The following is a 25,020-nucleotide window of genomic DNA, read 5'->3' as shown; positions in this document are numbered from 1 at the left end:
TTCAAAGCTGACTTGCTCAGCATCTGGCCCCAACCTGCATTTAAAACCACAGGAGTGACTCCTCTCCACTCTTCCTCATTCTTCCTCATCTCATCCTTCAGCATGCCTGCCACCACATCTAAGATGCATGCTGAACCAGATCCCGGGTCATCATCACCGCTGGTGCTGTCCTTGTTGGAATCATTATCTCTGTGTCTATTACAAGAACCTCCTAATTAAGTTAGGGCACATGAGTGAGAGAGGGCAGTGTCTCTGGTTTCTCTCCTAAGGCCTATATTCCAAAGGGAGTGGGTATACAATAACTATATAGAACCATAAATATAGCAAATTCTAAACTGATGAAGACTTGCAAGAGATGCCTTGGGTGAGGAGTGCACAGGGCGCCTTCCTGAAGTCTTAGGAAGATCTTCCAGGAAGAAATGGGATCTGCGAACCAGAGGTGGACTATTCTGTAGCTTTGTGAACCTCAAGAACAAGGAAGGAAGCGCTCAACGACTGGTCGGCTCTCTGCTGCCCTCATCTGGCCATTCTCATAAAATTACAATTTTGTTTTAAAATTGTACAAGACGGAGATTAAGATGAGATTGAAAAACAGGAAGCAAGTGACCCTGTATGGGATACACTTACCTCATAATCATTTGAATGTGTCTGAGAGCTAAATCAACAGAGGGACGCTTCCTGATGGGTGGTTTGTGAGCCCAATATCTGAACTCCTAGCTTAGAGAACCCCACCTTCCACTGCTAGAGGCTTAATCTGCATAGGCAGGGACTGCCGGCCACTGTTCTCCTAACATAAAAAACCGAACTTGCCAAGTCTAGCTAATCCTGTGGGAGCGATGGTGGTTCAGTGGCAGAATTCCTGCCTCTCAAGTCTAGGTAATCCAGAAGAGTCCAAATCTAGTAGAGCAGACAGAGATGAACAGTGTCACAGTCTAGTACAATGTCTGCCCGGAGTTCAGAGGTCGCACTAAGTATCCACATTAACATCTAGGGTGAGAAACCCACTGGCCCTTCCCATAAAGGGACCGTTTGCTGGATCTATGTTCTTCAAGTCTCCTCTAAATAACATGTCAGGAATTGCCCGGACTCTCAGTAGTTCACTTCCTACACTCCAAAAGGAGCTAGTTCTCCAGGCACTGCAGAGACACTTCCTATCATTCAGTGGGCTTCTTAGCAGAGCACCAGTGTTCTCAAGAATCGTGGCAGTGATGGACAGACTATCAAACTTCTAGATCGGTTTCTCAGAAATGTATGAACCAGAAACAGACAGAAAGCCTCATGAAATAGAATCCTCTCACAGGTCTTATGTGCGTGTGTGTGTGTGTGTGTGTGTGTGTGTGTGTGTGTGTGTGTGTGTGTAGCAAAGATAAAGGGAGGCCCAAGGCCTTGCTCCCAGAACAGTGAGGCACATAGATCAGCCACAAAGAGTGACGATAGTTGAGAAAGAGTTAATGCACCACCTCAGACGAAAGGTCTAAAAGGAATTTGGAAACTCACAGGCAAGGACTTCCATTTGATTTTGTCTTTAACAAGGTGCTTTCTGAGTAAAAGCCAGCTAGCAAGGGTCATTTTACAGAATGCCCAGGAGCTTTCCTGGTTGGCCAACACCGCATCATTGGGCAGATGCCATGCTGGGTTTTGTGGTCCAGGCAGGACGCTATGAGAACCGGTGTACAGGTGGATTGAATAGCATGATGACAGCATGACAGCATGTGTTCCTGACTGGATATGGAAACTGAGGGAAAGAATGAAGTAAAAAATGGCTTCAGTGTTTGTGCAGCCTGGATTAACAAGAAAATGCTGAGACCAAACCATAACATCGAATGCTAAGTATTTTCATATTATTTTGTCTAATCCTATCTGATTATTTTCTCATTTCCAACATGAGGCTCAAGGGCCTAATGGTATTTCAAGATCACACAAGCAGTTTGGATGAAAGACCTTTCTCTTCTGTTATCTCAAAGTGGACTCCTTCTGTATTTGTTGAGGTTGCCTCATCAATTGAACATCCAGATAGAAATGTCCAACAGACAGGAATGAAGGGTATGAGGAGAGAGAGAGAAAGAGAGAGAGAGAGAGAGAGAGAGAGAGAGAGAGAGAGAGAGAGAGAGAGAGAAGCAAGGAATAATTTGTAAAAGTCCAGGAAGACACCATCAAGGAAAAACATGAAAAGAAAATGGAAAATATTTAGGTACAAAACCCATGGAAGGAAGAAAGAATGGACCAAGTATTTCAATACCGAGGAAACTGAAGGCTCCTCACTGCCCATGACCCTCACTCATTCAATGTGGCCTGAATGTGTAAGCCTTCACACTAATACACACTGCAGACTAAGATACTCCATTAAAACATACACATATGTTTTAGGATGTTAAACACATACTCTTTTAAATGACCCCCAAAATTTTCAGTCTCATCTATGAAAATTCACTTCCTGATTCTAGACAAATCTTTAGTGGATGGCAGACTTAAGGTGCTGTCTTATGAGTGTAGAGCGTGACATCCCACTGCCATAGCTCCGTAAGTATTATAGCCAAATCTCTTAATATAGACTTGGGAAGTGGGAGGGTAATGTGAGAGGCAGGTATGATCAAAGTGCACTACATATGTGTATGGAAAAGGACCCCAAAATTATTATTTTTCATTAACAGTATACTTTAATAAAAATGAATACAAAGAGATCAGTTACTGAAAATCATCATATGTTAAAAAATGGGATTGTGAAATGAGCACCTATGAAGTGATAGAGAGATTTCAATTAATAATTGTGTACTGGGCTGTGAACCCAGTCCTGTGGCAGAGGTTTCACTTAAAGGCTTCACGTGAAGCCTCTCTCTTCCCCCAGGAGCTCACAGGGTCACTCATCCATTGTTTCCTGGAGCTTTCAGGTTATTTTTCTTCTAACTAGACTACATCTGTAATGATGTTGTAAGCGTCTCAAGGGCAAGGACCATGTCTTTCATGCCTCTGAGTCCCCACTTGCTGAATGTCACATGAAACAAATGAGTTACTCAATGGGCAATACACAGAGGAATAATTTGCTTCTAAAATGACAGCACTAACAGCAGCAACCCGCCACTTGACTAGCATGTATATAAAATAAGAAGCTTTTGGAAACTGAAAAACATGGTAAATGTATTCATGAAAGAAATGATGCTGAGAAACAGTGAATGGTATACAACTAGAAATCTGCAGGGATTTTTTCTCTTCTGTTGAAGAAATACAAGTTATTCTAATAGAAAACCTAGCTCTACTCAAGCACTTCCTATTTAAGGAGAGATCCTTGGCCTTAGAGTATTGATGGAAGAGAAGTTAATGTTTAAATAAAACAGACAGAAATGAGGCACCTGGATATTTGAAGCATTTTAGTTGTGATTTTCTTTTTATATCATACATAAGAGAGCAGACCTTGAATGGCCAAGCATGTGGAATACTTAAAGCAAGTAACTGGCCTTGAAATTCTGCCAATATACATTTGATTACCTCCTTAAGATGGATCAAGCTGATCCTTATTAAATCCAAATGAATGCTTTGTAGAAACCCATTAAAAGCCATAATAACAGAAATGGTATTTTGGTGGTTTTATTTTTAAATTTTTTTTTACTGTCTTGTTTTGTTAAGAGGTTAAACAGAAGCAGAATTACGTTATTATCTCTAATGGAAGTTCTAGTGTCTATTACTCTTAAGTAGGCTGAGTGAATATAAATAAAGACTATATCTTACAACCTATAGAACCGTTGAGTTCGTGCATTTGAAAAACCAAGACCTGTCTATGTGGGAACTGGCATGAACGTCTTTCATGGCTTTGTACATAAAAACCAAGTATTGTGGTTAAATAAACATAATTGCAGGGCAAATTCACTGGTAGAAAAGATCCACTGGTATAGAAGAATGTATTTTAAAAGCCCCTTTCTCCCTTAGGGGGAGAGCTCTTTACACTTCTCAACCAAGAATCCAAGCTTTTACTCATGAGGGTAAAGACCTCTCCTGAAAGCAGCTGTTGATCTAAGTGATACTTGGCAATCACATGTTGTTTCTAAACGTTGACGAGACCCTGGCATCGTGTGCCATAAACATAAGAACCTGCCTTGCTGCTGATGTCAGGTAACACTGCACTCTAGGGCCATGTATGAGCCCATGCTGTAGTTCTACACATCTGACTCTGCACATATCCAGGTCTCCAATATAGTTCCAGGGCAACCTTTGGTTGTGTCAAAGGCATTTCGGTTTGAGAAAATGACTTCAGAAATGTGAAACTCATAATGAATACTAGTTTTCATCAAGGCTTTCTTTTTCTCTAAGGGTTGTTTCTAATCATGTCTTCTAGTTGAGACAACACACCTGCTTGCTTATCTCACTGACAGGAAGGCCATGGTTCTGAGGTATGAATGACCAGGCTCTACTTCTGTCTCTGGTGGTCCTCTCCAACTTTGTGTGGGATTTTCACTTGGTGTTGGGAGCACAAAGTTCTTGCACCCATGGATCATTGGGGAAACCAGGAATGTTAAGCATCCAGGATTGTCTTTTCAAAGAAAAGATGTAAAATCTGTTCTCCCACCCAGAAGGCTAGGAATTGAAGGTGGTCAATAGTCTAGGTGATTTGCATTATCTGAAGGACCAGGCCATATCAAGCTCCCACAACCAGGGCCAGAGGTATTTAATAGTCTAGATGATCCTTACACTATCTGTATAGCTAGCCCCGCCCCCAAACCCTCTCAAAACCAAGGTTGGAAGTGGCTAATAGCCCACATGACTTCTGTGCTATCTGTATGACCAAGATTGTGGCAGATCGTTTCCTGCACCCTTAAGGTAACACATGCAGCCTGTCTCTAGAACCCTTCTTCTTAGAAGAAACAACACGTACTTCTAATTAAGTTTTGAGATAACTACACCTCCCTGTGCACCGGCGATTGTATTACATCAAGAAGCTGTTTTTCCCAATGGTACTGTGTTTAACTATGTTACAATAAACTGCCTGGTATCAGACTCCAGAAGTTTGATCCAGCCTGGCTGCCTATGTCAGACTGAACCAAGTGTCATCCTTACCTCAGCTGGATTGCTTCCCTGCCGGCTGTGACACTTGCAGGGAACCCCACAGCCTGAAGCCTGGCTTTGCGGGCCTTCTCCTGACACACAGTGACTATGTGCTGGCTGACTGCTGAGCTCCCAGCAGTGGCCACCCTGACCACAGGCCTGCAGGGCAGCCATGAGATGGCCCTCCCTTGTGGCAACCTGCTGCTGCCAAGTCTGCTGCAGGTCTGTTCTGGTTTTCAGCCAGGATTCAGAATCCAGGGCTACAGCCACCCTGCAACGTTATAAACATGCGAGAGGACAACAGTGGAACATAACCTTTTTCTTCAAATTTCTATACACTTCCCACTTTTTCTGCTGCCTGCCCAAAAAAAAAAAATGTGCAAAGAGTAGCATTGTTGAGGTGTCCAGATTTTGGCTCACTACAATAAAGCAATTGGACAAATGTACTGATGGAAAATATGCAATAGCAAATTTTCAACAGATGGCTATTTTGATAAAAACTATTTTCAAATAAGACACTCTATAAGTTGATCATCCAGCTCAGGGTCCTAAGTACAATTCTCTTTAAAGCTACTCTCAAAGCTCAGATTTACCAGTCATCAGCTCGCGTGCCTTCTTCAAAATGGATGTTCCCCACAGTCTCCAGCTCGGTCAGCAAAAATGGGGTCAATAAGCCGTGGCTCTTCCTCTTCTGTTTTACTTCAATATGATAAATTGCTTCAATTCTACCAGAGATAAAATACACATGCAGATATGTATATGATATGGAAAACTCACAGTATTCAAGCACAGAGGTTTATTCATGTACTGTAACATGTATTCAATTCATTCATGTACTGTAACATGTATTCAGTTTGTTCATGCACTGCAACATGTATTCAGTTCATTTATGTACTGTAACATGTATTCAATTCGTTCATGTATTGCAACATGCATTTTAATATCAGTTACTTTTTGCTTTCCAGTGGATGAGTAAGGTTAATGTTAGCAGCTAACCCAGGAATGAGATACTCTGTGTCAGGCAGTGAAAATAACCCCGGATTTTGTTACCCTCCCTCAGAGTATGGAAAGCTAAGGAGACTGCCTGGATCTAAGAACATGGGGGCCAAGTCCTAGACAGACCGAGATGGTAACACAGCATCCTCAGTTCCATGTCAGTACCAATGGTACTTACGTCTAAATGGCTGGTTTAGGGTCACTTGGCATGGAGCAACCTCCTACCCCCAAATGTTACAATCCTGTTAATATCATTACAGGGCCAGTCAACTTCTTTCCTCGACGGCCCAGTGAACGAAAGTGCAGTGTGAACCATGCAAGGGCCGTGGCCGTGCCTGGCCGGGTCTTGTCTGCTGGCTGAGTTTTTGAACTAAGGAAAGCCCAATTGCTTTCTTTTAGTTTGTGGACAGAAACAGACGTGATAGCAAGCTGAGCGGAGGAAGCTCACGGTGCTCACCTGAAAATGGCCTCAGCCAGAGCCCAGCCTTGAGCGGGTGGGGGTCCTAGGAGCCCAAGCGCCAACACAGGTCATGTTTTGTTGCCTCCCATTTCTCAAGGGAATTGAGCTCAACTCTTGCCCCCCAATATGGTTACTATTTTATATTTTCAATCTGAATGACCAGACAGTTCACCAAACCTACTCATTTAGTTTCTTGTTCCAGAATGTGACCCTCTCATCCAGGGCAGTCAGTTTGGTGAGGATCTTCTGCTGAAGACCTGATTCTTGTGCAACAGTCTCGCTAGTCTTGGGTTTCTCGGCCTCCGGTGCATTGTCATTTTGCCCTTTAGCAGGTCCTTTGAGTTCAGCCAATTCCCGTTCTAACTGTTTTCAACAACACACCAGAGAGCAAATTAACAATCAAACATTAAGGCAAAGCCTCGATTCAGATATTCATTTTGTAGTGAGATTTATTGTCAGTTTAGATGATCAAAGTAGAAATCTAGGTAATAGGAAGTTCCGGTTTATAACAGTCAAAGGGTGACTTCAACCTTGGTGCAAGTTCATCCGTCATCTGTTGAACAAGTGATGGTTTGGAAAGAGGACGCTTGGTGGTCTCTCAACCGACAGTGAGGACGTTAATAGACCATGGAATGTTTGCAAAATCCAAAGTGAAATTACAATCAGTGCTGGTTTGGGTGTGAATAAAACCTTAAACCTCAAAAAATGAGATTTTAAAAACATAATTACTTTTCAGTGTTTTTAACTATTTCTGGAGAGATATAAACCATAGAAAACACACGAAGGGGAGATAAAGTTTTCCTTTTGTTTTACTATCCAACTAGCAAAAAAAAAAAAAAAAATACTCATTGTTCCAGGCGGTGGTGGCACATGCCTTAAATCCCAGCACTTGGGAGGCAGAGGAAGGCGCATCTTTGTGAGTTCGAGGCCAGCCTAGTCTACAGAGTGAGATCTATAGAGCAAGATCCAGGACAGGCACCAAAACTACACAGAGGAACCCTGTCTCGAAAAACAACAAAACAAAACAAATACACATTGTATCAGATTTTAATATTTTGGGATTTGTTGTCCATAATAGGGTTTTTGGTATTAATTGGGATATTTAAAATATTGCTTTGAATATTATTTATCTTGATTACTTAGCCTTTCATTCACATCCATAAAGTTTGGGTCCAGGACAAATCTCTTGTACGATTTAAAGCTAAACTATAACGCACAAAGTTTATAAAAAGAAATTTACTACTTGGTTACATTTCTTCACTGATCTAGTTATAACTGGCTGCTAAAATCAAATTACACATTTAAATATGTGTGCAGTTTATATGACATATGTTCCTTTTTTTGCTTGCAGATTTTAATTAATATAGTTGAGTACTCTTAAGCTGAAATTTGAAGTGCATCCAAATTTGAAACTTTGGACATGCTTTAGATACTTAGATAAGGGATGCTCAGCTGGTAGTGTCCATGTAAATATTCCAACATGTGAGAAACTCCAAACTCTGAAATCCATTTGGTTGTAAAGCATTCTAGATAAGGGATTCTGAACCTACATGCATGAAATGGCACATTATAAAATGATTTTCACAATTTGGTCTTTCTGTGGTTTTTAATCAAATAATTTAAATTTAATTAATATTTTACTTTAAGAATATCCTTCTGATTATAAAATAAAAACATGCCCATTTGTAGAAAAGACCATTACATATATTTCAAACCTCTTTTTTTTTTTTTTTTAAAAAAAATAAGTGTCTTTTTTCTAACTCTTACATGTATGGATACGTGGGTTTGTGTAATGAGTGAATATGCCTATGAAGGCCAAAGACGGTGCTGGATCTCCTGCAGCCAGAGTTACAGGTGGTCGTGAGTCACCTGGTATGGGTGCTGGGAACCAACTGGAGTCCTTTGCAAGGGCAGCCAATCCATGCTCCAGCCCTAGTAGTGTATTATGAAACTGACTGATTTATTCCCTTGTTAAATGTTTATGTAGCATCTAGTGTTTGGTTACTATTGATGAGGTGGTGATAAACATCCGTAGAATAAAGTACACAAGTAGACTTGCTGAGCTGGCGGCTAGGCGCTCTCGGAAGCTGTGTGACTACAGCTCACTTCCATGAGCCCGGGAGAGTGTATGCCGCTCATCTGTACCACCTACTGCTGGTGAGTGTTTCATAGGTAAACATGGTTTCACACTGCATTAACATTTGAAAATTCACCAGGGAATGCGACATTCAGGTGTTCATCAGTCACTGTAATTTATTCATTTGTAAAGTGCTGATTTATATATTTCCTTCAATTTTTCTATTTGCACATCTACTTTTAACCTTATCTTACTTAGGGACACATTTGTACTAAGGATAAAATCTCTTTGTGCACACATCATGTTTCTTTAGGATAGTTTAACTTTCTCAGACATATTTTTCCTTAATGTGTATGTGGAGGGCATGTGCTTGTGTATATACAAGCGTGTGGAGGCCAGAGGTCAAAGATGGCATCATTCCTCGGGTACTGTCCACATAACAACAGGGTATCTCAGTAGCCTGGAGTCTGCCAAGTAGCCTAGGCTGGCTGGCTAGCGAGCATCAAGGGCCACCGTTCTCCACTTCGCCAGCTCTAAGATAACCAGCACATGCTACCGTGCCCGCCTTCGTGTATGGATGCTTGGGACTGAGCCCAGGTCCTCGTGCGGTGTGGCACACTCTATCTACTGAACCACCTCCCTAGCCCGTGTCCTTACCTTTTAGGAATAATGCCTTTTAGCACAAACTAATCTTACTTTTTGGTTTTGCAACTGAATCTATGTTTCTTTGCAATTAATAGTATTTTTTTTTAATTTGGCAGGTTGAGACCCACTAAATCAATTCATTTACATATTTATTCTTGATATTTTTTTCTTCGATTAATTTTTACCCCCACTGATACTTAGTTTGGTAAAGTGTAAAACCAACTCCCTCACTCCTAAATACCTTGGCTCTTTTCTAACACTATTTATTGAACAATCCGTTGTTTCTTCATGTTTTTGAGAAGTTACAGAAAATTTTACACACGCTAGGTTCTATTTTCAAGATCTAGTAACTTTTCAAGATCTACTTTTAATAAAAGGAATCTAATTATTCTGAATAAAAAGCACACATACTACTAAAACAGAGTTTGATTTGAAGTTCCCCACTGTATACCTCTGTGTCTGTGTGTGTGTGCGTGTGCGTGCGTGCGTGTGTGTGTGTGTGTGTGTGTGTGTGTGTGTGTGTGTGTGTACATCTGTCTGTGTGATGCAGGCATATGCATGCCACAGGACATATGTGGAGGACAATCCCAGCTTTTGGTCCTCGCGTTCCTCCCTGTTGGACTGTTGGAGACAGGGTCTCTTTGTTCTCCGTTGCCTTGTCTCCACCCCCCAATCTCACCTTAGGAACACTGTGATTACAGACACAGACTACCAAGCCCGGAATCAAAATACTGTTAGAGTAAACATGACTTGATCTTAGTCTTCAGTATTAATCACACACACACATACACACACACACACACACACACACACACACACACACACACACACGCACACACTCGAGGGTGGGGATGGGGACAGTTAAGAATTTGCTATTTTGTCTGATAATTTCCCTACAATGATGAAATCTTACGGTTTTTTTTGCAAAGTTGAATAACTTTATCCGTTCTTCTGGTAGCTTCTGTAACTTGCATTTTTTGTCATTCAGTTTTTCAAGTTCTTCATTCAGATGTCTCTGAACAGTTTTTATTCGCATGTTATAATACATTATTTTCTTCATCGCTGTGGTCTGAACATAAGAGAGTAAATAACATGGGATTAGATAAAAACACATTACAGATAGCTCTGCTGGCTAGTTTTATGTCAGTTTGACACAACCTGAGTCATCTGGGGAACTTCAATTGAGAAACCGCCCCACCAGATTAGCCTGTGATGCATTTTCTTGACTGATGATTGACATGGGAGGGCCCAGCTCACTGTGTTTGGTCCTGGGTTCCATAAGAAAGTAGACAGAGCAAGACATGAGGAGCAAGACAGTAAGCAGCACTCTTCTATCAGCTCCAGGCTCCAGGATGATGGAGAAGTAGGCTGAACTAAACTCTTTCCTCCCCAGGAGCTTTTGGCCACAGCAATAGAAATCTGACTCAGACATAGCCATCAGTGGTACTGTATGAGCACAACAAGCTCTTGATGAAACTGGAAGCTGGCTAGCTCCGTTAGAAATGCCGATGATGACAGCCGATGTGATGATGCTCTCGGGATTTACTTAATTTAATATGTAAGTCACAAAATCTCAATGAACATCTTTGTGTTTAATATGTGAGTATGTGGCATACGCACATCTATTTCCAGAATTTCCAACAAAGAAAGTGCAGACATAATTTAATTTATAAAACAGTATATTTAGCTAATAGGACATTGGACTGGAGCAACTATTAAACCACTGTTCCTAGTTTATTAATTCAAGGAAAGCAAACATATTAAAAGGGGTTAAAAGCAAATGTAAAATTGAATATAATTTTTAAAACCCTGACCAAAAAAAAAAAAAGATTTAGCCTGCTCCTCAATCTGCAAAATGATGGTCTAAGTGAACTGTCTTCAGACTGAGGTCATTAAATTATCACTTTGCTGCAATTATCTCAAACCTTATATTTAATTCTAGTATACCATCCAGTTACTTATCAGCTACTAATAACAGATTGGTTAAATAGCCTATTATGAACTAGATAAGCTGAATGATACCTGAGAATTAGATTAGTCAAAAAGAACTGACTAGACAGTCTACCTAGAGGATCAGTTCGAGCTTCAGTGAGAGATTCCCTCTTGAAAAATAAGGTGGAGAGCCAGAGAGCAAAACACCTGACATCCACCTGTGCCCTCCACATGAGCACACACGGGTGAGCACACCCTCACACACATGTGTACACACAAGCATACAATTCACTACAAGCACAAACACACATATTAAGAAATAAAGGAAGAAAAAAGAAAGGAAAGAAAATTGGGAAATGATGTTTGTTGTTATTTTGAATATTTGGGGTAAATGGAAAATCCAAAACAAATATACTTGAGTCACTGAGAGCTAAAAGGATTTCAAATAAATTCTTAAATCTAAAATACCATGTGTTGTGGAGTAAATTGTTTATTTTTCCAGACAAAATAGTGGATGCCAAGTTAAATTTCAAATAAACAACAAAGTATTCACTAAACTTACTTGTATTTATTGAGTTATGCCAAGACACCCTTTAGTATTTATATGAAATTCTAATTTAACTCAGATTTTTGCCACGTGAGAAAAAAGATTTTAAAAATACTAAATTTAATTTGTTCTAAAATAATTTTAATAACCATGCATCAAAAATTCTATTCCCAGCAGACACGTGTTTCCCATTTTTGCTACGATCACCGAATTCCAGCATTAATGTTATTATCTGTATACATTTAGGTGAGACACCTGCTCTTGGGGCGAGAGCAGACAGGAGATAGGAGCTGACTGTATAATACCACCAACCACAGGGGGGACCCAGGCGGAGAAAGCCCTGAACCGGGCAACCCTGTGTCCCAGACCCCTGACTGTGGACCCACTTACGTCGGCCAGCTCCTTGATCTGCTTTGCTGAGACATCGAACGTGTCGAGTCGTTGGAGAGAAGGCAGGTGGTACAGCACGTGGGTGGAGTAGTTGCACAGCTGGCAGACTGGGTTGGTTTTGTACTGCGGATCGTTCAGAGACAGATCCTGTAAGCGAGGCAGCCTGGTCAAGTTCGTGAGGTCCTAAAACAGCGATGGCAGTGGTGAGTCGGTTATGAACGGTCTCTTTGGAAGGAGGTGTTTTAACACATAAGGTCACCCACAGTCTTATGTAACACGTTCTAATCGAACACCTAAGGACGCATGGTAAGTGATCTAGATGGCACTTGGAACTCTAGAAGAAACTCTAGAAGAAAAGATTGGCCTTTGCTGTACAGATGGCGGACCACACAGCCATGCGTTTTCTGTACCAGCTGCTGCTCCAAACCAAAAGAACACTAACTCTACTTTACGATTCCCTAGGGAGATCTGTGATCGTATTATAATGGCCCCTTGCTGGAAAGCAGTGACAGCTCTGTGTTGTCTATCAAACTCGGCCACCATCGGAGACCTGATTAGCCTTTTCATCACAGCTCCCCAGGCTCTCACGGGTACCCTGTGTTTGAGCCAGATGACAATGCTCACACTACTCAACTGGACCCACGGTTTCTCATTTCCTGGCTCTTACGCATATTCATCTCCTCCTCTTAGGATGTCTACTCCCACGGCCCGAGGAACCTCCTCCATGCCTGTTACAAGGCTCCAGCCTTTCCTATTGGTTCATTCCTTTGCAATTTGACTACTCAGGTAACATTTTACTCAAATTTCTTCTTAATTTACTCTTTCGCTGCTTTGCAATACTCTTCTGTTTTTCTCTGGGTTTAAGAGTACCGATTTACACTGCAGGATTCGGAATTGTTCCTTACTCCTCTTTCTCTAATATTTTCACCAGGTGTGCTGGACCCTGTGCCCTTGCTCCCACATCGTCAGAATTACATTGTGAACACACACACACACACACACACACACACACACACACACACACACACACACTGAAAAATAGAGCGAATTGTGAGGAGTTGTGTTTTAATTTTTTCTCTCAGTAATGCAGATTGGTACCCATAGTCAATAGTAATCCAGGCAGTATGACTCTGGGCATATTCCAAATGGGCACTAACAGGATTTGCTCATGGGTTGAAGGTGGAGAATGAAGGAATAGCAGGAGTAAAACAGAGCTGTAAGGATTTTTGCTTAGTTAACTGGAAGAGTAGAAATACCATTTTGGGAATCAGAGACGTCTGCAGGGAAAGAAGGGCTGGGGAGCGGACATCAGTTTGAAGTCGGCTGAGGTCTGTAGTTCAGAGAAGTCGTCAGGGTAAGTAGAGGGACCAATTTAGCAGTAATTAGATTAGGTGTATTTGCAGTCATAAGGTATGACAGGATTATTCAGAGAATGAATAGAGACAGAAATGAGGAAGAGACCTCTGGACTGAGAAGGGGCAGTCCACTTTTTTAGAGGTTATTAGAGGATGAACCTCCTGTAAAATGGATGTAGCCAGAAGGCCTAGGAGAAAGTTCAGAAAAAGTAACACCCTACCAGTTGAGTACTTGGGTTTTTTGTTGCTGTTTTAGTTCTAAAAGGGTCCAATCATTATGGCTAATTGAACAGATGCCTCTCAAACTCCCTAGAGCAATGGTTCCAACCTTCCTAATGCTGCGACCCTTTAATACAGTTCCTCATGTTGTGGTGACCCCCAACTATAAAATTATTTTCATTGCTACTTCATAACTGTACTTTTGCTACTGTTATAAATCATAATGTAAATATCTGATACACAGGACATCTGATATGAGACCCTCAAATGGGTCACGACCCATAGGCTGAGAACTGCTGCCTTGGAGCATCAGGAAGCACAAAGTAGTGAAACTGTTCCTTGAAGGAAGACTGCTGGCTGTGTTTTTTGGTCTATACCGTTTGTAACTCAGGTTGATAAACAGAAACCAATCATTTAGTTGAACATACCTTGAAAGAAGTAATTTGGTTTCCAGAAAGGTTTAATTTTTCCAGTTGTTCATTGGGGTCAAGACATGGACCTTTAATTTAAAAACAAGATTAAAGAACCATTAGGGATGAGGATATAGCTCAGTGGCAGAGTGCTTGCCCGACATACCCAAGGCCCTGAGTTCAATCCTCAACATCACAAAAATAATTTTCTTGGTCTACCTTTATTATATATCCTGGCATCCTTGTGAGTTAAAGATGGCCATTATTTCCTGCATAGCAATAGAATTCATGATGCCACTGTATAATCAGCAATAGTTATTACTGACTGATAGTTACATATTTGAATCATAGATTTCAAAATAGGTAGGGAAGTGGGGGTGGATCCGGAAAGAGTTGGATGCGTGTAAATATGATCAAAACCTATTGTGAGAAACTCTCAAAGAAGCACTATCTAGGAACCACAACCGAAGATAAAAATATATGCAAAAGTAAAAGTGTTTTTCAATGACATAAAGTCTAAAAGAAACGACTCTTAAGCACACACTTTGAGAACGCATTAGCCCGGAGTCCAGAGGAAACAGTACATACCAATGCTGCTTATCAGGTTTCCTGCAAGATTGAGGTCTTTTAAGTTCTTCAGCGTCTGTAAGCCCTGGAAGTGTAGACAACATGTAATCTTAAAAACCATTAACTCTGATCACCCTGGTTATTTCCTTGGGTGTTCTACAGAGGAAAACGGGGACAGTGAAGCCACCCCCTCTCACTTTAATGGAACCTGGAGAGAATTTGAAGAAGGAGCAGAAAGGAGTGGAGGAGAAGAAAAGTGGAGTGAGTGGAGAAACAACATGTCTCACACCATGATTATAATTACAGCGACAATGGTTCCTTCTAAAACACAGCCTACACATTAGTTCTTCTTTTTACTTTATTAAAAAAAAATGTGCATGAGTGTTGTGCCTGCATGCACGTCTGTGTATCATGCGTGTGTCTGGTGTCCAGAGAACAGCAGAGGGCTTTGGGTTCCCTGGACCTGGAGCTACAGACAGTTGTGAGCTGCCATGTGGGTGCTGGGGATGGAACCCAGGTCCTCTGGAAGAACAGACAGTGCTCTTCACCGCTGAGCCATCTCTCCCTAGCCCCACCTCAGTTCTTTTTGGCAACAATAACTAAGCTATTCATAACTATTTTGCCCTCAAGACTGACTGTATGATCTCTGACACTGTGGTTTAAATGCTATAACAGCGTGAACTGGCCTTACATGCAAATTATCAAAATTACCTCACCTCAATATTACTTATCATATTGTGGTTCAGCCAAAGAACTTCCAGTTTTATTAATTTCTCTAAATTTTGTATTTTGGAAATTTTATTGTAATATAAATATAATTTTTCCAAATTTCTACATTCTTGAAGACCTTCAATTCTCTGTGGAAAGGAGATTGAAAGCAGTCATTTATTTTGTCATCAGATTCAATTCATCAGATAAAGCAGGTTTCTGGGTCTTTTTTCTTTTAAACACCACTTCATTGCAATATCAACACCCGAAAAGATAAACTAAAAATTTAAAACATACAACTTCTTTGCCGAAATACAGCAGTTTTTAATTTTGTACACTTTCTTTACATTTTAATCAACTACATCAGCTTTATATTAATAAAATCACATACATCTGATTTAATAGGTGGTTTCCTTTTTGCCCAAGACCATCTAACAAATTTTCATAATTTTTCAAAGTATATTTAATGATCACAAAATATTTTGTGAAATTTATAATAGTTTTCTTTAAAATTACCCTATGTGCAGAATTTTCACATTTGATATTTTTAACTATTGCGAAAATGATGTAACAAATACTTTCATGAATGTAACTCTTCTCTGCTCTTGAATTACTTCTCTAGTATAAAATTCTTAGGATAAGCATTTCTGAGTTAAAATGTGTGTACATTTCTGTTGCTCATGATGCATTTTGTAGTGTTGCTTTCTAAAATACATGTCTAACCACTTAGCACCTAACTGAATCAATTTTACTAATAAGCAAATATTGGCTGTGATCTGATTTGATACATTTAACAAACAAATTTATGTTTTGATTCCTTATTTCTGCTTTCATGTTGTACACATATTTATCAGTTTTGATCCACACATACTGCACATATTTTAATGAATTATTTTTCCAAAGCCAAGAATTCAGTATTAGATGCACCTCATCATTTCTCTTTTATTTTAAACTTACCTCTATGCAGCATTCAGCAATCCAAAGTTCTTTAAGTTGTGAACAAGTCTCCAACCCTGAAATTTCCTTTATATCTTGAGCAACAATTGTAAGACTCGATAAGCTAGGAAACAACGATAATCCAACTATACGGGGATACCCTGAGAAAAACATCTCCAGTTTTGAAGTATCTGATCCTTCTTGTCCAAGCATCTCATAAGATAAACCATTGCACAAACACTGTTTTAAAAGAAAGAATTTTGATTATTATCTGTTCTAAATAGTTAAAAAATTGTTATTTTAACATCCCAAACCATAAACTGCACATTGAACTACACCATTCTAGTATTCCCACAAAAGAGAAAGTTGGATCACATACGTGACTTCTGTGCTTCCAAAAGTCATATGAGAGAAGGAATGACCCTCCTGTTAGTCCTCACAGCTCCATGAGGAGTGTCAAAATGTTCTACTTAATAATCTTGCAAATACTATTGAAAAGAAGTCAGACTTGGACTCACCAGTTCTTTAATGATGTCACTTGAAGTTAAGTTTTCACTTTCAATCATCTTCCTTTAAAAAACAATGGTCATACTAATATATCTATTAAGGAAAATGGAAGATTGAGGTTAGTCCTAGAGTCACGGTGGTCTGAATGGAGAGTCATCTGAAAGCTACCAACTGCGACATTTCTGGGTCTCCACATAGATCTCCTTCCATCTCTAAAGCTTCCATCTACAAATGTTTTTAGTATTTTGAACTTAATACTGCCTCTCCATAACTCGTTCTATTTTGTTTAGTCCAAATAAAACAAATTCAGTTTTTCCTCTAAACAATAAACCTTCAGAATACTTAAAGAAGCTATCTTTCACCCTCCCCCAAGACCTCGAATTGTTACCGGGTCTTCCTGCTTCTTTCCCATACATAGACTGTAGCTTCAGTTTCTTATCAGGCTGTGGTGCCCCAAGCTGAACCCAGGTCTCTAAGGTGCAAAACAAGGACTTCTGGAATGTCGATATAGTTTCTGATCTATATGCTAGCTAAAAAACTGAAATTAGATACCTAAGAGCTGTGTGATATATATATATATATATATAATAATATATATTAAAGAAAAATTATTAAGGCTTATATGGCATGGCAATAAATATTCATTAAAATGAGTTCACTGGTATCTCTTTTGACACAGTTGCTCAATTAATATCTAAATGGCTTTAATACAATTTAACTAAATGTTCATAATTTTAAATATTTTCATTACGTAATTCATATACTAAAAAGTGGAGGGATCTTGTTTTTAATACAATGCTATAACAAGATGTGGGAAGCACTGTATAATTTCATTAACCCTAACTCCCTCCTAGAAGTGTGTATCTGTAAATAAATGTGTGCCTATGCATGATTATTGTAAGCATTACAGCCTAGAAGGTAAGGAATGCCGGCAGCCGGGAACCAAGGAATACCACAAAGTCACACCACACAACAAACCTCACACGAGAGATTTATTAGGAGGGGAAAATCCAGGAGGATGGCTGCCTCTGCTTGGGTGAGAAACAGCAGCGAACTGAACAGGAAATGGGACTTATCTAGAGTTTCCTGGGAAGGGGGTGGAACTTTCGAGGGTGGAGCTTTCCAGGTGGAGACTGGTGAGATTTCATGTCCAGAGACTGGGCTTTTTACTCTGTAGGGAGGGGGCAGGCTCCAGCATTCGGGGCAGTTAGAGTGTTCTGTGGGTGGAACCTGGCAGTTGGGGGTCCTTGGGGGAGGGGCCTGGCCATTCCTGTGGCCTGAGGGGCTTCCAATTATGTGAAGAGAAAATGTGGAAATGTACATTTTAAGTCACTAGCGTGAGTTACTCTGAGGGTAGAAAGCCGATGAGAATAGGTTAAGAGTAAAAGGTAAGATGAGGAAAGAGGTGAAAAGGGAAAAGAAAGAAAACAATGTTATTTTTGAAAAATACGTTTACTATTATAGAGTCTGAGTGTCTAATTGTATTTTAATTTATTGTACTGTTGATACACATCTGGACTGTTTTTCACTGAGGGCCAGTAATGTAAGTGCGTGTTTAGGGACAAAGTTCAACACTTCTCTTGGGTTAATGCCCAGGAGTGAAATGACAGACAACTCTTTTTAAATGCAATGTTGATGATTTTCATAGGCATGATCTGAAGCAGAAAATGTGCACATATGATGATCATGTTTTCTACACCAGTTCACATGCAAACTGGAAACAAGCTATGGTCCCAGCACCCCGAATAACTGTGGTTCAGTCACAGGTGAGTTAGCAGAAGGGAGTTTTGGGGATACAGATCTGTGTGCTATCTGTACATACGTTTACTTGAATAAAGTTTCACTTAAGTTTTATTAGCACCCCTCATTCAATTATGTTTATATTCGTGCTAAGGAACTCACACAAATTAAGATGTTAACAAAGTGGCGATTTGAATCCTGGGTTTACTACCTGTGCTCCCTGGTTACAAGTAGAAGACCTACGGCAAGCTGAGATGCATACCTGTGCCAGGGAAAAGATCGATCACTAGGAAGACTGGCGAAGGCACTCACATTAGATTGGGAGAAAAGCCATTTGTACAAACCATGCCAAGATTCAAGACACCATAAGAGAAGTTTTACTAAGCTATTTAAAAAAAATTTTTTAAAGCTATTTTCAAACTCAGAGCAGCAACTGTTGGTAAAAGGGAGCCATGGAGCATTCACGATGCAGCAGTGTTAGAGCAGCATACAGCTTCTGTCTTCCCACTCAGGCCTTGTGAACTGGGGACACTCCCACCATGATGAAGGCGTGGCTTGGACGAGGACCCTCCAAAGTTCAGGTGCCGTCAACACAGTGTCATTAAGAGAAAAGTTCTTTAAGAGATCAAGAGGGTTCCTTCCCTCAAGAATGGGCCCTAGGGCCCTAATCACAGCCTGATGGAGGGAGTCTGGTCCCCTTTTCCTCTCCCACCTTCTGCCATGTGAAGATCTCACCAGATACCGAAAGCCGGCCCCTTGAGCTTGGACTTCCCAGCACACAGAACTGTAGGAAGCAAATGCCTATTGTTTCTATTTGGCTCTGGGTATTTTGTTATAGCAGCGTGAAATGGACTAAGGCACTGAGCCAAGAAGAAGAGCAGGGGCCCTAGCCAGTGTCATAGAGCAGAATGCAACCAGAAAATTACCCCAGCCATTTATCCCGTCACTAACGTATACACCAAGAACCTAACGGGTACGAGAAAAATGGCCAAGGAGGGGAAAGAGAAGCCAGCTTCTGATATGGTGGAATTTGAGCAAAGAACTAAATACATAAGGTAAGCCATGAAGGAATTAGATCACATGCATCCAGGCAGAGGGAACAGCAGTCTGACCGAGAGAGTGAACACATGCTCGGCGTGTGTCCAGAACAAGGCAGAGGGGTGTGGTGGACCACTCTGAAGAAAATGGAGATGGACAGGACCTGCAGAGGAGCGCTGCAGGGCCAGCACCCCTGCTGCCTCATGGGCCCTTTCTGAGGACTGGACTTTTGGACAGCAAGAAACAGGACTCTGAGTGTGGCACCAGCTGTGTTGATATTGAAAAGGGCCCCTCTGGCTACTTCATTGAACGTAACACTGTAGGGATGAGGTGATCGGTTCTGTGATGGCTAATCTTGGTTGTCAATTTGACTACATCTGGAGTCAGCTCTAACTTAAGCAGCTTGGCACACACCTATGAGAGATTCTTTTCTTGATCAGATCATTTGAGGGGGGAAGACCCACCCTAAATCTGGACCACGTCTTCTGTCGAAGCCCACATAAAAAGGCACAGAGGAAGGAAGCTTTTGCTTTTTGCCTGCTTGCCTTCGCTCTCATGGGCAAGCCCATTTTTCCTGCTGCTGAGACACCACTTTGCTGGTATTAGGACCCTACTTCCTCAGAATTCCAACACAGACTGAAGACTAGCTGAGACATCCAGTCTTGGCTCTAGTTAGAGACAGCCATTCTTGGACTAGCCAGACCACACCCACAGCCTGTAGTGATTCTAATAATTTCCCTTTTCATACACACACACACACACACACACACACACACACACACACACACACACACGAGAGAGAGAGAGAGAGAGAGAGAGAGAGAGAGAGAGAGAGAGAGAGAGAGAGAGAGAGAGTTCTCTTCTTCTAGAGAACCCTGACTAATACAGACTCTTAAGCCTCTGATACCACAGGCCCAGAATAACACTTTCTTCTATAACTTACAATGGTTGCCTTGGCCATGGTGTTTGCTCATAGCATTAGAAAAGGGACTAATACAATTCCCTTCTCATTTTTTTTATGTTTCTTGGTTAGTCTTTCTTATTCATTTTTTTAGGACTAAGACTTAACATTTTGTTGTTGTTGTTTAAGAAACTCTGTCCTGGGGTGGGAGAGATGGTTCAGAGGTTAAGGGCACTTGCTGTTCTTCCAGAAGGACCCACGCTCCATTCCCAGCACCCACATGAGGGTGCTAAGAACTGCCCCTGCTCCATAGATCCCATTCCTCTGGCCTCCCTAAGTTCCTGCACACCTTGATCATACACACACACACACACACACACACACACACACACACACACACACGCAATTAACATTCAAAATTAAATCTTTAAAAAAGCACTTGAGAAGTCCAGCTGTAATTCTGATTTGATAGGACATCACAAAAATTAATATAGGAGCGTGTTCACCTTCACAGTGCCAAGTCTTCCTAAAAACAAAGCCCCAAATCTCTGCATTTAGTCAAGGAGATATTTTCTGGGTATACAATGTGGATTACCTCTCAACTTGCATTATTCTGTGTTCATCAGTGCCCCAAATAATCCTATTCTAACTCAGTAGTTAACTGACAAGACAAAATTCACTGAAAACTCCAACTATGTTTGAGCCATGAGACACTATGCCGCAGTTACAGAGGGGACCGTTTCTGTTTCTCATTAGCTTCCTTTCCTATGGGGAGGATTAAAGACGAAATCCTAGGACACATGACAGAATTCTAACGTTCACCACCCCCTTCAAGCTTTTTCCTTCTCTCCCTTCATTCTTCCCTCCCCCTTCCACACCTCCCTTCATATCTCCTCCCCCATCTCTCATCAGATGAACTTGTCCTTGTCCTCATCGTCAAAGAAAACAGGGCTGTCTTAGGATGTGCTCCCTTTAAATTTCTTTTCTCCGTAAAAACACGTTCTTTCCCTTAGGACTTTTGGCTCAGTGGACACACTCACTTTGGGGCTGGGGAGGGTGGCTCAGTGGACACACTCACTTTGGGGCTGGGGAGGGTGGCTCAGTGGACACACTCACTTTGGGGCTGGGGAGGGTGGCTCAGTGGACACACTCACTTTGGGGCTGGGGAGGGTGGCTCAGTGGACACACTCACTTTGGGGTTGGGGAGGGTGGCTCAGTGGGTAAAGCGCTTGTGTTTGCTGTGCAAAGCCTGAAGACCTGGGTTTGGATTCCCAGCACCCATGTGAAAGCTGGACATCCCAGCCTGGGAGTGGAGACAGAAAGGACCCAAGAAGTTGTGGGGTTGGGGGTTGGGAGTGGGGAAGGCTTGCCAGGTCAGACAATTTGGCTGAATTGGTAAGCTCCTGGTTTACCTAAAAAAATAAGGAGGAGAGCAATGGAGGAACACTCTTGTATGCGTATGCACACTCCCAATACACGGGCACATGTATCACATACAATAACAAATAAATAAATTCATTTTGTCTGAAATGAATCTCTTTTTCTGTGCACTGATCCACCCTTTTCTACCTCTGTTAGAGCATTGTTCTGTGAGTCTTTCATCTTTCTTTCCAAGATCTCCTTTCTGGCCGGGCGGTGGTGGTGCACGCCTTTAATCCCAGCACTCGGGAGGCAGAGCCAGGTGGATCTCGGTGAGTTCAAGGCCAGCCTGGGCTACAGAGTGAGTTCCAGGAAAGGCACAAAGCTACACAGATACACAGAGAAACCCTGTCTCAAAACAAACAAACAAAATAAACAAAAAGACAAAAGATCTCCTTTCCATAAGGTTTCCTTTCCTCTGTGTATGAGTACCAGGTCTTCCTATTTAGAAAAGTCCTTTCTATTTTTTTTTTTTTAATGAAGAGCTACTTTTGATACTTTGACAGGGGGCTTTGCAGACAATCAGTAGCAACAATTCACTGCCTCCATTCAGTCCTCAGCCCACTGTCACGTGAAAGAAAACACTTTAAGCAACTACTTACTGTTAAACAAGACCAACAACAGCCTTCAAATTGTCAAAGGCAGAGGACATGTGTTAGCTCTCAACTTGACCTTGACATGACATTGAGCAATGCTGATAACACCGAGCAATGTTGACGACTGTTAACTTTTCTGCCGGGGTTCTTTCTGTCCCTTCCCTCTCACCCTCCCTCCCTGTGTATGCACATGCAGATATAAACGCTGGTGTATGCACGTTAAGTGTGGAGGCCGGAGGACATCTCAGGGGCCATCCATCAGGTCCCATCCACCTTGATTTTCTTTAGAGAGTGTCTCCCTAGCCCCCTACTTGTTACTTTGCACTAACAGCGTCCTTCTTTGTAAAAGTCACTCACCTTTATTTTCCTCTTTCCTGTGCAATAAATACCAAAGCCCACGTGGAAAGCTCCATGTGGACCTGTCACAAGCATCACAAATTCACTGTGTCCCAAACTGAGCTCATATTTCCCAACTCATGCGGTTTTCCTTAATGAACGCTTTCTCGTGATAAAGGACGCCATCATCCCCTCTTCATCCAAGTCGGAAACATGAGACCTACTGCCATGTTTCCCCCCAGGTTCACTCCTCATCAAATCCTTTTTCTTGTGTAACCTAAAGTCTATCAGGGCTTTCATGCTTCCTCTCCATCCTCTGTCATCATGTCCCCTTCTCTGGACACCTTCCTACTGTTTTACGTCCACCTTCCCCACTCCCTACACCCCCGGGGCAGCCAGTCTCCTGAAGCGGACATTTGCTTATGCCACTTCTCTTGGAAGGTGTTTATGACTACCACACCAATCTCTCAAACTCCTGTCCAAACAAAATATCATTACAGCATCCCAGGACTGGCCGCAATTCCAGTCCTGTGATAGCTGACATAGCTGTACTTCTGAAGATGCCTCTTTCTCTCCTTGAAATGTCTTATCTCCTTGACTTACTCCATACATCTTTAAGATTACGCTGAGTCTTCTCCGAAGACTTGAGTTTTCTTTGGTCTTACTATAAAGGGTCTCTTTCATATGATTGGGTTAGTCTAGCACATGCCCCGTGGATAGAACTGTCTATCACACTGTATTGGGATACTTGCAGGTCTTTTCTCCCAACATGCTCACTACCGAGGACAGGAGCTATGTCTGACCCCTGGTGGGTATTCAATGTAATTTACAAAATGGTTCCAATTAACTGTCACACCACAGATCCTATTCAATATAATGTTGAACACTGTTCTGCATGACAATTCAGAACACAGTTCTACCTGGCCTGTAAAGCACAGTTTCTGTCTGCCAGAAGAGCTGAGTAAGCATCCATTCTAGGAAACTACACTTTTCTACAGAGCAGAAGCCCTATGTGGTCCAACTGTTTTCTCAACTGAGTATAAAGGGGTCAGGATCCGACAGTTCTCTCTGACGGCCCATGTAAACGCCCTTCTCTCTCTAGATGATCGGTATCTGGTTGACCAGTGAGCACCCGAGTCTTCCAGTCCAATACCCACCCGAGAATGGGGCATACCTTTCCTTCTTCATTTCTCGGGGTCCTTCCTCTAAATTATTATTATTCCTTTATTATTACAACTATTATCATAAAATTATTATAATCCCCATTGCACCTTTACATAGGTCCCTTGACCTTTGTGCTGCTGTAGATTCCTCCACGTGTTGAGTAAAGCGAACACCCTGGTCTTTCCTATAGGGCAGAGACGCCTGGAGGCCATCGGCGGACGGATACCCACCTTATTCCAGAGAGAGAATGGATTCCGGGGCTGTCCGAGACAGGTCAGAGTGCACTCCGACCTCCCAATCCCTGTGTGCAGCTGATACCACACGCTTTCCAGCCCCGGGCCTGCTGTGTACTGACCGCCCACTGCGGTTGCCTAGGAAACCCGCACTCCGCCTCCCCTGACCTCTGGGTCACGAAGGGGATGAAGAGGGCGGGGAAATCAGCGGTCCAGTCTTGTCTGCATCACGTGGTGGTAACCTCCAACCAATCAACATAGGCAGGGAAGACACCCGCTCCCGCCCCCCTCCCCCAAGACTCTACCCCCACCCCTCGCTAGTGCTCCTGGGGAAACGGTGGGAGCCGGTTGCTACCTATAGTTCTCTCAGTCTTGGGTGTGTCTTACACCTTGTTTGCTTCCGAGGACTGAGGGACAGTTTGTGGGCAAGCCAGTGGGGACCCGGTCCAGGCATTTTCACGGTGAAAGTTTTCGACGCTTGGAGTCTCGAAGATAGCAGTGAAGACAGCAGTATTAACCGGTCTTGATCCCCACCATGGCACAGAGCAGTGATGTCACTAGACGGTTCCCCAGATCCGCCCCATTCCTCAGCTGGATGATCTCTGCCCCAGCTGGTGCCCCCCTGCAGCTTTCGGAGCCTCGTAAGATCCGAGAGCAACTCCAAGAGCCCTGCAGACCGAGGGAAGTCTGGATGCACTTTCTCCAAGAGAGAGAGATCCCCTTGGGTCTTCTAGGAGTTCTCAGGCAGGCTTTTGAGTGTCTTTTAAGTTTGACAGAATGCTCAGGAGGCAATAATTATTTACAAAATAG

General features: G+C 42.0%; 1 protein-coding gene across 9 annotated transcripts in view; it reads right to left on the bottom strand.

Moving 5' to 3' along the window:
* The window catches only part of Lrrc9 (leucine rich repeat containing 9), an 80,664-nt gene extending 55,901 nt beyond the window's left edge, over positions 1 to 24,763 (bottom strand). For 4 of the 9 annotated variants that reach the window (XM_016008983.3, XM_042260773.2, XM_042260771.2 and 1 more), the window contains exons 1-10: positions 24,208 to 24,396; positions 16,795 to 16,876; positions 16,298 to 16,516; positions 15,349 to 15,489; positions 14,654 to 14,717; positions 14,084 to 14,154; positions 12,082 to 12,264; positions 10,126 to 10,281; positions 6,672 to 6,853; positions 5,628 to 5,759 (exon numbers count right to left, since the gene is read on the bottom strand). In XM_016008983.3, the coding sequence (XP_015864469.2) occupies positions 5,628 to 5,759; positions 6,672 to 6,853; positions 10,126 to 10,281; positions 12,082 to 12,264; positions 14,084 to 14,154; positions 14,654 to 14,717; positions 15,349 to 15,489; positions 16,298 to 16,516; positions 16,795 to 16,842 (1,196 nt within the window). In that variant the 5' untranslated portion in view covers positions 16,843 to 16,876; positions 24,208 to 24,396. Of the gene's footprint in view, positions 1 to 5,627; positions 5,760 to 6,671; positions 6,854 to 10,125; positions 10,282 to 12,081; positions 12,265 to 14,083; positions 14,155 to 14,653; positions 14,718 to 15,348; positions 15,490 to 16,297; positions 16,517 to 16,794; positions 16,877 to 17,171; positions 17,192 to 24,207 lie in introns of those variants that run through there. The other 5 variants (XM_042260772.2, XM_076550861.1, XM_076550860.1 and 2 more) reach the window with 5 other exon arrangements.
* Positions 24,764 to 25,020: the final 257 nt, after the last annotated feature.

The sequence above is a fragment of the Peromyscus maniculatus genome, chromosome 14 (genome assembly GCF_049852395.1).
Source record: "Peromyscus maniculatus bairdii isolate BWxNUB_F1_BW_parent chromosome 14, HU_Pman_BW_mat_3.1, whole genome shotgun sequence".
In the NCBI taxonomy this organism is placed as follows: domain Eukaryota; kingdom Metazoa; phylum Chordata; class Mammalia; order Rodentia; family Cricetidae; genus Peromyscus; species Peromyscus maniculatus.
Note: the sequence above shows the minus strand (reverse complement) of the source record. Positions and strands in the feature narration are given on the sequence as shown.